Source organism: Bos grunniens, chromosome 12 (genome assembly GCF_055505025.1).
Source record: "Bos grunniens cultivar Pamir isolate PY7600 chromosome 12, Bosgru_T2T1.0, whole genome shotgun sequence".
In the NCBI taxonomy this organism is placed as follows: Eukaryota; Metazoa; Chordata; class Mammalia; order Artiodactyla; family Bovidae; genus Bos; species Bos grunniens.
Genome location: NC_141176.1, coordinates 13,491,017 through 13,505,012, shown reverse-complemented (window position 1 = coordinate 13,505,012; position 13,996 = coordinate 13,491,017). Strand labels below are relative to the sequence as shown.

Below are 13,996 nucleotides of genomic sequence, written 5' to 3'. Positions count from 1 at the left end.
CAGCTCCCAATTTATTGTTCAGTTGCTCAGGCGTGTCCGACTCTGTACGACCCATGGACTGCAGCACACCAGGCTTCCCTGTCCATCACCATCTCCTGAAGTTTGCTCAAACTCATGTCCACTGAGTCAGTGATCTTAGAATTTTTAGGTTGACTATCAATAATACTGCAACTCTCTCCTCTCCAAATGCTCTCCTCTCTATCCATCTCCTTAAAAGCCCTTATCATGTAGCATTTTCCATACTAGCCTTTACTGCCTAATTACCCCCCAAAACTGACTGGCTAGTAATACTAGAATAAATGAGTGACAAGTACAGAAGTTTGTGGAAATATTCAGTCTTATAATACAGATACTGTATGCCCTTTAATGCAGCTTAAGAATGCACTGACTTATTTTTAGTGGCTTTTACACTGTTGAATATTATAGCCTTTGAGATAAAAAATACCCATAAGACTCTCTTTCATGTGAAACACTGCCACGTCTCTTTCCTATATTTATACAGTTGATTTTAGGGACCTAAAATAATATTATATTTATCCTTTTTGAATTTAAATTTTGTCGTTGTTCAGTCCTGTCCAACTCTTTGTGACCCCAAGGACTGCAGCACACCAGGCTTCCCTGTTCTTCACCATTTTCCAGAGCTTGCTCAAACTTGTATCCACTGAGTTGGTGATGTCATCCAACCATCTCATCCTCTGTCGTCCCCTTCTCCTCCTGCCTTCTCTCTTTTCCAGCATCAGGGTCTTTTCCAATAGCTGGCTTTTCCCATCAGGTGGCCAAAGTACTGGAGTTTCAGCTTCAGCGTCAGTCCTTCCAATGAATACTAAGAGTTGATTTCCTTTAGGAATGACTGTTTTTTTTTTTTCTCAGTGAAGTCCAAGGGACTCTCGTCGTCTCCAACACCACAGTTTGAAAGCATTAGTTCTTCAGTGCTCAGCCTTCTTTATGGTCCAACTCTCACATCCAAACATGACTATTAGAAAAACCATAGCTTTGACTATACAGACCTTTGTAGGCAAAGTAATGTCTCTGCTTTTTAATATGCTGTCTAGGTTTGTCATAGATTTTCTTCCAAGGAGCAAGCAAGCATATTTTAATTTCATGGTTGCAGTCACCATCTGCAGTGATTTTGGAGGTGAAGAAAATTAATCTCTTCTAATTCATAGATCTCTCTGCTGCTGCTGCTGCTGCTACTAGGATGCTTCAGTCATGTCCGACTCTGTGCGACCCCACAGACGGCAGCCCACCAGGCTCCCCCGTCCCTGGGATTCTCCAGGCAAGAACACTGGAGTGGGTTGCCATTTCCTTCCCCAATGCATGAAAGGGAAAGTGAAAGTGAAGTCGCTCAGTCATGTCTGACTCTTCGAGACCCCATGGACTGCAGCCTACCAGGCTCCTCCATACATGGGGTTTTCCAGGCAAGAGTACTGGAGTGGGCTGCCATTGCCTTCTCTGATAGATCTCTCTAGTTGATCATTTTTATTGATATACTTTTTGATCTGAGACCAAAGAGTTTGAAAATTGTTACTTTCCTACAAAATACATGTGTGTGTGATAGTTACTCAATCGGGTCTGACTCTGAGATGCCATGGACTGTAGCCTACCAGGATCCTCTGTCCACAGAATTCTTCAGGTAAGAATACTGGAGTCAGTTGCCATTTCCTTCTCCAGGGGATCCTGCCAACCCTGAGATCAAACCCAGGTCTCCTGCATTACAGGCAGATTCTTTACCATCTGAGCCAACACATGGATTTCAAAAAATAATTACTTTGTATACCCAAAGAAGGCCTGAAAACCAAAAGGGGAAGAGTAAATTCCTAAAAGAGTAATCCTGGGGGTCCACAGTGCACACCTTGCTGAGGCTGCTACATTAATGAGAATGAACAAACAATTGTTCCACATTACAACAGGGATGAATCCCATAGGGACAATGTTGATCGAAAGCAGCCAGATGCACATGACTAGATATTCAAGACACAAAGCTAACCCATGATATTATGCATCAAGATAGTGATTCCTTTAAGGTTGAGGTAGACTGAAAGTGATGTTGCATGGTGAAGCACTTTAAAGAATTGTCTTCTACTTTGTGGTGGACCAATATTTTACAAAACACAAAGGTATCCCATACTTGATGTCACAACAATGTCAAATGGCTATAAAGATGTCTGAAGGCTTACTATTGATTTTAGTTTTTGATTTCTTGCACACAGCTAACAAACTGGCCTGGAATGAACAGGCCAACTACACTTTGAGAAGCACGGATTAGGTAGTCTATGAGAGGTTCCATAGTTTTTCAAAGTTAACTTAGTCTGTTTTCCTTTGTACTTTTGTTAGGCATTAATGTCAAACTACTGATTTCAAGTTACCTGGGGCTTCCCTGGTAGCTCAGCTGGTAAAGAATCTGCCTGCAATGCAGGAGTCCCTGGTTCAGGAAGATCCCCTAGAGAAGGGATAGGCTACCTACTCCAGTTGTCTTGGGCTTCCCTGATGGCTCAAGACGGTAAAGAATCTGCCTGCAATGTGGAAGACCTGGGTTCAATCCCTGGTTGGGAAGATCCCCTGGAGAATGGAATGGCTACCAACTCCAGTATTCTTGCCTACAGAATTCGATGGACAGAGGAGCCTGGAAGGCTACAGTCCATGGGGTCGCAAAGAGTTGGATGTGACTTTCACTTTCACTGACTTCATATGGGCTTCCTTGGTGGCTCAAATGGTAAAGAGTCTGCCTGCAATGGAGGAGACCCGGGTTTGATCTCTGGGTCAGGAAGATCCCCTGGAGAAGGGTATGGCTACCCACTCCAGTATTCCTGCCTGGAGAATTTCACGGACAGAAGAGCCTGGTGGGCTACAGTCCACGGGGTCACAAAGAGTTGGACACAACTTAGTGACTAACACCACTCCTACTGACTTCATAACAACTAGCCTTTTTCTCCAGTAATTTTTACAACTATAATCTAATTAAAAGGTATTCTAAAGGCATCAGATCAAAGATCTGAGACATTTTTACTGCATTAACATTTTTTCACTCAAAGAAAAGGCAAAATTTACTTTTTACCAAAGTACATCTGAATGCTCACTTAAAATTGATTACAAAAAACTTACTTCCAGTCATTTCCACACCTAATTTTTCTGGTGTCACTTTCTCTGCCCAAGGTGATAATGAAATATGTAACAAATTATCGTAGATCACACATTTGAAGTTCTAGCTTTTGTTTTACCAGCTGGTGGCAAAACCAAGAGAAAAGTCATTTGGGGTAGGGTGGTAGCGGGGAGAATATTCATGAATTTCAGAAGCACTGGGTAGACAAGTCAAGTTTTTTTAACCACCTATATAACACTCAAGGGTGAGCTGGCCAAAGCAAATATGGTGAAGAATTATAAGAAGAGGAGGCAAACTGAGAGTTGCAGATTCTCAGGTGCTTAGTTGCTCAGCTGTGTCCAAATCTTTGAGACCCCATGGACTGTAGCCTACCAGGGTCCTCTGTCCATGTGATTCTCTAGGAAAGAATACTGGAGTGGGAAGCCATTCCCTCCTCCAGAGGATCTTCCAGAAACAGAGATCACACCAGGGTCTCCTGCACTGTAGGCAGATTCTTTATGGTCTGAGCCACCAGGAAAGCCTGCCCATTCTCACACTTCCCTGGTCAGAGAATTAGATCCCAAATGCCACAACTAAAATTCTGTGCAGACTAATAAATAAATAAATATTCCTTGAAAAAAAAAAAAACTATTAGAGTTAGAAATCAGAATATGTAAACCATTGTAAAAATAAACAACAACAAAATCCATTATCTTCTTCCCTTTAAAAATGAAGCAAAACAACCTTCCCTTTGAAGGGACAGTTTTCAGATTTATGATTATCTCCCAGCTCCAACATACATGAATTCTTTTCCCTCAAGTAGTTGCAATATTCCTTAAATCATCATACTTTTACTAGAGCAGGAATTCTTAACTATGAGTATATGGATGGGTTTGAAGAAGTCTAAGAACTCTCTGAAACTCCAAATGTTGTAAAATGTTGGCTGAATGAGCAGCTATATGGACAAGATGTCTCCAGTTGTCAACACATCTGTTATTGACAACTGTTGATTAAAAGCATCTTTCTTTAGTTAAAAATGTGATCCAAATAGAGAGATAGGGTTCTTCATTAATTAAACAGGTATATAAAAACATTAGGAGAAGGCAATGGCAGCCCACTCCAGTACTCTTGCCTGGAAAATCCCATGGACGGAGGAGCCTGGTAGACTGAAGTCCATAGGGTCATGAAGAGTCGGACACGACTGAACAACTTCACTTTCACTTTTCACGTTCATGCATTGGAGAAGGAAATGGCAACCTACTCCAGTGTTCTTGCCCGGAGAATCCCAGGGACGGGGGAGCCTGGTGGGCTGCCGTCTATGGGGTCGCACAGAGTCGGACACGACTGAAGCAACTTGGCAGCAACAGCATAAAAACATTACATCATATACCCAAAAAAGGCATGTGAAAAATCCATTCATTTTGTAGATGATAACACTGACATTTAGAGAGATTAAGGGATGTTCAAGCCCATGCTGCTAGCTAGAAGGCAAAAATCGGGGAATAACACTTCTGCATCCATTCCCTCCCACAATGCCACCATACTGGAGGATATTAGTAAGCACATTACGGGGAGCCAACAGCCCCACTTCTCTTAAATATACAATCTCAGAATAAATAATTCTTTAACCACTACTGGCTCATAACAAACATAAACGTTCTTTTTTTTAACTGAAAGTATCTAAAAATATATATTCTTTTAGAAACATTTTAGAGCTTAATTCTTTGCCAGTAGACACAATCAATAACTTGTCAATCATCTGAAAGACATAAGTGCTTGATCCCCCTGCAATCAATCAGAGAAGGCCACACACTTGACCTGGAAGGGATGGAAGATGTTTAGGAGACAGAAAGCTTCAAGTAGGCCCTTAAAACACATTCGTTTCTAAGTCAATGACTCTGAAAGCCCACAATGCAAAGTAAATTAGTTGAATGGATCTTTGAGTAACCGTTGAAGCTGTTTAGAAATTTTAAGCAAAACCTCTTTTCAAAGTTTAGTCTCTGGTTTATTCACATGAAAGAATAGCAAGTGCAAAAACCAAAGGAGATGATATTTAGTGAAAAGAATTTTTATAGTAAGTAATTAAGTGAGAAAGCTGAAAAAGAATGCCTTATTTTGGAGTTAGTTAGGATGGATAGGAACCCCAAATTTGCTTTTAACATTTTTCAAAATAATTCGTAAATTAAAAGTCTGTAAGGATACAAGAAACCCTGCACTCTCTGCCCCCCCAACCCGCCACCCCCCCCTTTTGACTCCTAAAATACAGTGTAACTTTCTACCATCTGTTATTGTAGAGCAGAAACAGTAATGAACATATGGGCTTTCTCTCTCAAGCAGCTGTAGTGTAGTTAAAGTTATAATAATTGTCTTTCTGTAAGATAAATTTACATTAAAAACCTGGCCAGTGAAAAACAAATGGCTCAGCCTTAGAGCCTTCCAAAATAAAATTAAGAAACTCAGCATCATGTGTGACATACATGCAGAGATTTAGAGAATAGTCTCTAAATCTTGTGCTTTTATGTGTAAGGTTAAACAAATACAATTCATTATGCCCAAATCAGTTTACACAATCAAAGAGTCCATAACTCACCTTTCTCTTTTCCATCAAAATGCTAGGAGCCTCAAACAGGGGTTAGATAAGTTACATATAGAAATCAGGAACTAAGTTCTCAAAAGTTGATAACTATAAATCTATCATTTCTGTGAGTCACTGAACTCCAATCTAAAGGCTCATTTATTTATAAGAAAAATCACAACACGTGTGACACATAAATTTCCATTTTAACTATTATCATTTATAATGAGTTTAAGTAAACAAAGAAATTCAGAGCATATTCTGATTCACGTATTATGAAAAACAGCAATTTTACCTACCTTTATCTGGGTGATTCAAAATCATGATTCTCCTGTGAGCTGCTCTAATCTTGGCCTTGCTGGCAGATGGGCTGTAAAAAGAAAGTGCTTATAACAAATAGCGTCAAATACAGATTATAAATTAACAGTTTATATGAGTTTCAAGAAATTAAAAACTAATGAGAATTTCACCATCTTGTGGATAAATATAAAATTACAGCTTGTCACTTCATTCTACCAACCATCAAAATAAATCAGATTCAATGCTGCATGTACCTTTCTTCAGTCCTTTGTCTCAATTAAAAAAACACATCCACAAGAACTAGGACAGGAGGAGCAAAGCCCAAGGCCAGGTCCTGCCCACTGGCTGCTGCACACAGTAGGGTGTCGCTCCAGGACCTTCCCCTAGACTGAGAGAAGAAATACAGCTCCACCCACCAGAACACCGACACAAGCTTCCCTAACCAGGAAACCTTGACAAGCCACCTGTACAAACCCACACACAGTGAGGAAACGCCACAATAAAGAGAACTCTACAAACTGCCAGAATACAGAAAGGACACCCCAAACTCAGCAATTTAAACAAGATGAAGAGACTGAGGAATACTCAGCAGATAAAGGAACAGGATAAATGCCCACCAAACCAAACAAAAGAGGAAGAGATAGGCAATCTACCTGATAAAGAATTCCGAATAATGATAGTGAAATTGATCCAAAATCTTGAAACTAAAATGGAATCACAGATAAATAGCCTGGAGACAAGGATTGAGAAGATGCAAGAAAGGTTTAACAAGGACCTAGAAGAAATAAAAAAGAGTCAATATATAATGAATAATGCAATAAATGAAATTAAAAACACTCTGGAGGCAACAAATAGTAGAATAACAGAGGCAGAAGATAGGATTAGTGAATTAGAAGATAGAATGGTAGAAATAAATGAATCAGAGAGGATAAAAGAAAAACGAATTAAAAGAAATGAGGACAATCTCAGAGACCTCCAGGACAATATTAAACGCTACAACATTCAAATCATAGGGGTTCCAGAAGAAGAAGACAAAAAGAAAGACCATGAGAAAATACTTGAGGAGATAATAGTGGAAAACTTCCCTAAAATGGGGAAGGAAATAATCACCCAAGTCCAAGAAACCCAGAGAGTCCCAAACAGGATAAACCCAAGGAGAAACACCCCAAGACACATATTAATCAAATTAACAAAGATCAAACACAAAGAACAAATATTAAAAGCAGCAAGGGAAAAACAACAAATAACACACAAGGGAATTCCCATAAGGATAACAGCTGATCTTTCAATAGAAACTCTTCAAGCCAAGAGGGAATGGCAAGACATACTTAAAATGATGAAAGAAAATAACCTACAGCCCAGATTATTGTACCCAGCAAGGATCTCATTCAAGTATGAAAGAGAAATCAAAAGCTTTTCAGACAAGCAAAAGCTGAGAGAATTCTGCACCACCAAACCAGCTCTCTAACAAATACTAAAGGATATTCTCTAGACAGGAAACACAAAAACAGTGTATAAACTCGAACCCAAAACAATAAAGTACATGGCAATGGGATCATACTTATCAGTAATTACCTTAAACGTAAATGGGTTGAATGCCCCAACCAAAAGACAAAGACTGGCTGAATGGATACAAAAACAAGACCCCTACATATGTTGTCTACAAGAGACCCACCTCAAAACAGGGGACACATACAGACTGAAAGTGAAGGGCTGGAAAAAGATTTTCCATGCAAATAGGGACCAAAAGAAAGCAGGAGTAGCAATATTCATATCAGATAAAATAGACTTTAAAACAAAGGCTGTGAAAAGAGACAAAGAAGGTCACTACATAATGATCAAAGGATCAATCCAAGAAGAAGATATAACAATTATAAATATATATGCACCCAACATGGGAGCACCGCAGTATGTAAGACAAATGCTAACAAGTATGAAAGGAGAAATTAACAATAACACAATAATAGTGGGAGACTTTAATACCCCACTCACACCTATGGATAGATCAACGAAACAGAAAATTAACAAGGAAACACAAACTTTAAATGATACAATAGACCAGTTAGACCTAATTGATATCTATAGGACATTTCATCCCAAAACAATGAATTTCACCTTTTTCTCAAGCGTACATGGAACCTTCTCCAGGATAGATCACATCCTGGGCCATAAAGCTAGCCTTGGTAAATTCAAAAAAATAGAAATCATTCCAAGCATTTTTTCTGACCACAATGCAGTAAGATTACAGCTCAATTACAGGAGAAAAACTATTAAAAATTCCAACATATGGAGGCTGAACAACACGCTGCTGAATAACCAACAAATCACAGAAGAAATCAAAAAAGAAATCAAAATTTGCATAGAAACGAATGAAAATGAAAACACAACAATCCAAAATCTGTGGGACACGGTAAAAGCAGTCCTAAGGGGAAAGTTCATAGCAATACAGGCACACCTCAAGAAACAAGAAAAAAGTCAAATAAATAACCTAACTCTACACCTAAAGCAACTAGAAAGGAAGAAATGAAGAACCCCAGGGTTAGTAGAAGGAAAGAAATCTTAAAAATTAGAGCAGAAATAAATGCAAAAGAAACAAAAGAGACCATAGCAAAAATCAACAAAACCAAAAGCTGGTTCTTTGAAAGGATAAATAAAATTGACAAACCATTAGCCAGACTCATCAAGAAACAAAGGGAGAATAATCAAATCAACAAAATTAGAAACGAAAATGGAGAGATCACAACAGACAACACAGAAATACAAAGGATCATAAGAGACTACTATCAACAATTATATGCCAATAAAATGGACAACGTGGAAGAAATGGACAAATTCTTAGAAAAATACAACTTTCCAAAACTGGACCAGGAAGAAATAGAAAATCTTAACAGACCCATCACAAGCACGTAAATTGAAACTGTAATCAAAAATCTTCCAGCAAACAAAAGCCCAGGTCCAGACGGCTTCACAGCCGAATTCTACCAAAAATTTAGAGAAGAGCTAACACCTATCCTGCTCAAACTCTTCCAAACAATGCAGAGGAAGGTAAACTTCCAAACTCATTCTATGAGGCCACCATCACCCTAATACCAAAACCTGACAAAGATGCCACAAAAAAAGAAAACTACAGGCCAATATCACTGATGAACATAGATGCAAAAATCCTTAACAAAATTCTAGCAATCAGAATCCAACAACACATTAAAAAGATCATACACCATGATCAAGTGGGCTTTATCCCAGGGATGCAAGGATTCTTCAATATCCGCAAATCAATCAATGTAATACACCACATTAACAAATTGAAAAATAAAAACCATATGATTATCTCAATAGATGCAGAGAAAGCCTTTGACAAAATTCAACATCCATTTATGATAAAAACTCTCCAGAAAGCAGGAATAGAAGGAACATACCTCAACATAATAAAAGCTATATATGACAAGCCCACAGCAAACATTATCTTCAATGGTGAAAAATTGAAAGCGTTTCCTCTAAAGTCAGGAACAAGACAAGGGTGCCCACTTTCACCATTACTATTCAACATAGTTTTGCAAGTTTTGGCCACAGCAATCAGAGCAGAAAAAGAAATAAAAGGAATCCAAATTGGAAAAGAAGAAGTAAAACTCTCACTATTTGCAGATGACATGATTCTCTACATAGAAAACCCTAAAGATTCCACCAGAAAATTACTGGAAATAATCAATGACTATAGCAAAGTTGCAGGATATAAAATCAACACACACAAATCCCTTGCATTCCTATACACTAATAATGAGAAAACAGAAAGAGAAATTAAGGAAACAATTCCATTCACCATTGCAACGGAAAGAATAAAATACTTAGGAATATATCTACCTAAAGAAACTAAAGACCTATATATAGAAAACTATAAAACACTGGTGAAAGAAATCAAAGAGGACACTAATAGATGGAGAAATATACCATGTTCATGGATTGGAAGAATCAATATAGTGAAAATGAGTATACTACCCAAAGCAATTTATAGATTCAACGCAATCCCTATCAAGCTACCAACAGTATTCTTCACAGAGCTAGAACAAATAATTTCACAATTTGTATGGAAATACAAAAAACCTCGAATGGCCAAAGCGATCTTGAGAAAGAAGAATGGAACTGGAGGAATCAACCTACCTGACTTCAGGCTCTACTACAAAGCCACAGTTATCAAGACAGTATGGTACTGGCACAAAGACAGAAATATAGATCAATGGAATAAAATAGAAAGCCCAGAGATAAATCCACGCACATATGGACACCTTATCTTTGACAAAGGAGGTAAGAAGATACAATCGATTAAAGACAATCTCTTTAACAAGTGGTGCTGGGAAATCTGGTCAACCACTTGTAAAAGAATGAAACTAGACCACTTTCTAACACCTTACACAAAAATAAACTCAAAATGGATTAAAGATCTAAACGTAAGACCAGAAACTATAAAACTCCCTAGAGGAGAACATAGGCAAAACACTCTCTGACATACATCACAGCAGGATCCTCTATGACCCACCTCCCAGAATATTGGAAATAAAATAAAAAATAAACAAATGGGACCTAATTAACCTTAAAAGCTTCTGCACATCAAAGGAAACTATTAGCAAGGTGAAAAGACAGCCTTCAGAATGGGAGAAAATAATAGAAAATGAAGCAACTGACAAACAACTAATCTCAAAAATATACAAGCAACTCCTACAGCTCAACTCCAAAAAAATAAACGACCCAATCAAAAAATGGGCCAAAGAACTAAATAGACATTTCTCCAAAGAAGACATACAGATGGCTAACAAACACATGAAAAGATGCTCAACATCACTCATTATCAGAGAAATGCAAATCAAAACCACTATGAGGTACCATTTCACACCAGTCAGAATGGCTGCGATCCAAAAGTCTACAAATAATAAATGCTGGAGAGGGTGTGGAGAAAAGGGAACCCTCTTACACTGTTGGTGGGAATGCAAACTAGTACAGCCACTATGGAGAACAGTGTGGAGATTCCTTAAAAAACTGGAAATAGAACTGCCTTATGATCCAGCAATCCCACTGCTGGGCATACACACTGAGGAAACCAGAAGGGAAAGAGACACGTGTACCCCAATGTTCATCGCAGCACTGTTTATAATAGCCAGGACATGGAAGCAACCTAGATGTCCATCAGCAGATGAATGGATAAGAAAGCTATGGTACATATACACAATGGAGTATTACTCAGCCATTAAAAAGAATACATCTGAATCAGTTCTAATGAGGTGGATGAAACTGGAGCCTATTATACAGAGTGAAGTAAGCCAGAAGGAAAAACATAAATACAGTATACTAACGCATATATATGTAATTTAGAAAGATGGTAACAATAACCCGGTGTACGAGACAGGAAGAGACACTGATGTATAGAACAGTCTTATGGACTCTGTGGGAGAGGGAGAGGGTGGGAAGATTTGGGAGAATGACATTGAAACATGTAAAATATCATGTAAGAAACGAGTTGCCAGTCCAGGTTCGATGCACGATACTGGATGCTTGGGGCTAGTGCACTGGGACGACCCAGAGGGATGGTATGGGGAGGGAGGTGGGAGGAGGGTTCAGGATGGGGAACACATGTATACCTGTGGCAGATTCATTTTGATATTTGGCAAAACTAATACAATTATGTAAAGTTTAAAAATAAAATAAAATTAGAAAAAAAAAAAAAGAACTAGGACAGGGAAATCATAGTCTATAGATGATTACTTTGAGTGTGAAAACTTGTGCTTCAAGCTCTTTGGGGGGAAGGCAGTACATATGATGTAACAAATAGGTATCTGAACTCTAGAGCTACCAGACAGCAGGATTTTAATCACAGCACTGCCATGAAGGATGGGGTGTGTGTGCTCACACACTCAGTCAGGCCTGACTCTTTGCGACCCCATGGACTATAGCCTGCCAGGCTCCTCTGTCCATGGGATTTTCAGGGCAAGAATACTGGAGTAGGTTGCCTTTTCCTACTCCAAGAAGGATGGGGTGCCCTTGGCCAAATTTTTTACCTTCTCTGTGCTTCAGTTTCTTCATTGTAAAACAGAGCCAGGAACAACATAGTCCTCATAAAGTAATTACAAGGGATTAAATTAGTTAATCCCAACAAAGTGCTACAACAAGGTCTGGTGTTTGTAGCAAATGTTACATAATAGTTTTTACTATTATTATCTTTCAACAGAACATCTCAAAACTCTTCATAGCTCATTAATTTATTTAGTTTTGTGAGAAATCTACGGGAAAAGCTTGGCTGTGAGAGCCTAAACTCTAAACAAAACTTGAAGGAGAAAGTTAAATAAGCCTAAAATTATCCGTGTAAAACCTAATTTATTCAAGTAGTGGAAATCCTTCTTTCTAGTACGTCTTCCAGTCAAGGAAAAAAATTTACACTAACAGTAACAAAATCCTGGTGTTTCTACTTAACATTTACACTAGCTTATTAAGATCTTTTTTTGGGCCTCCCACGGAAATAACAGTGGCTAACTCAAAGCACATGGTGGTTGCTATGAAACTCAGAACAGTCTGTATGGAGGAACCACACAACAGGGACCAGTAGCAGGTACTATTAGAGACATTCACACACTGGTTTAAATCCATTACTCACTGCCTATAAAACTGTGTCTTGCTTACTTAACTCTCTGAGTTATAATTTTCTCATAAGTAAAAATGTACATTAAAAAAGTGAAGTATAAATAATCTAATCTAGCATTTCTCGAATGACTCAAAAAACTACCATGAATATCAGTTAAGTGGAAAGAAATTCCCAAGGTCTGCGGAGGTTTGCTTGCCCTTCTACTAACTGGTCATAAAATGTTTAAATTCTGCTTTGAACACCACATTCCTTGCTATCAGTTGCCAATCCTCCACTCTGGCAGGATTCTAGTCTGAAGCTGTTACTTGCCAGTTACTTGCTGCTTCTAATCTCCTGGGGTTAAATAACAGACCATCAGACATGTTAAAAATACACTATCAATTGCTACACAAGCTTATAAAGTATTCTTCTATAAAGAAAATACGTAAGTCTTAAGTTAAAGGGGAAGCCAAAAGAAAAATAAAAATATATCTTGAGACAAAGAAACAACCTACTAAAACTTCTGGGATGCAGCCAAAGCAGTTCTAAGAGGAAAGTTTATAGTATTAAAATCCTACATTAAGGGGAAAGAAAAGAACTCAAACAACCTAACTTTACACCTTAGGGAAGTATAAGAAGAACAAACTAAGCCTAAAATTAGTAGAAGGAAAATAAAAATCACAGTGAAAATAAATGAAATAGAGACTAAAAGACCAAAAAAAAGAACAAAAAAAAAATCAATGAAACCAAGAGCTTTTTTTTTTTTGGAGAATGTAAAGAAAACAGACAAACCAGAAGCTACACTCACCAGGGAAACAGAATTCAGATAAAATCAGAAATGAAAATGGAGAGATTACAACTGATACAACAGAAATACAAAGCTAAGAGGATAAGAGGTGTACTATACAATAAGAGACTGCAAACCCTGGAAGAAACAGATGCATTCCTAGAAACAAAGCACCTACCTAAGTGAGGGAATCTCAGTTCTTAAACAAAGCATTAAAAATTAAATGTAGCTCTGATATATCTCCAGCACAGATAATTTCACTAGGAACTGAAAATGGAACTTGAAATACAATTTTGCCCAGATCAGGGATTTCAAACTGCTCCCTGGAACGTATTTGACTGAGAGTAGGGGATTAGGGTGCCTAGAACAGAGCAGTGTTCCCTGATCCTGCAGCAAGTAGAGCAGCTTTGGTTTCACCTTTTTCTACTACTAGTCTATTAAATAACATTTAAAGAGAGTTCCACAGAAGTTTTTATAAAGTCTGAATATCACAAATGTATGTGTACTTTCAGAAAATAGCAGGTATAGTTAAGTTTTCCCAAGCAACTCAGTAGAATATTTTAGGCTTTATTCAATATGGTAAGAAAACATAGAATCATCTAGTAACAAAGAGAATTTCTTTGTTTTTAAACAGGGTATTATCAGAGTCAG

General features: G+C 38.1%; 1 protein-coding gene across 4 annotated transcripts in view; it reads right to left on the bottom strand.

Moving 5' to 3' along the window:
* The window catches only part of DNAJC15 (DnaJ heat shock protein family (Hsp40) member C15), an 84,014-nt gene that overhangs the window by 21,005 nt on the left and 49,013 nt on the right, over positions 1–13,996 (bottom strand). For 2 of the 4 annotated variants that reach the window (XM_086328849.1, XM_086328852.1), the window contains one exon: positions 5,954–6,024. The exons of the other annotated variants lie outside the window; for them this stretch is intronic. In XM_086328849.1, coding sequence (XP_086184975.1) covers positions 5,954–6,024 — 71 coding nt within the window. The remainder of the gene's footprint in view (positions 1–5,953; positions 6,025–13,996) is intronic. 4 annotated transcript variants of the gene reach the window in all.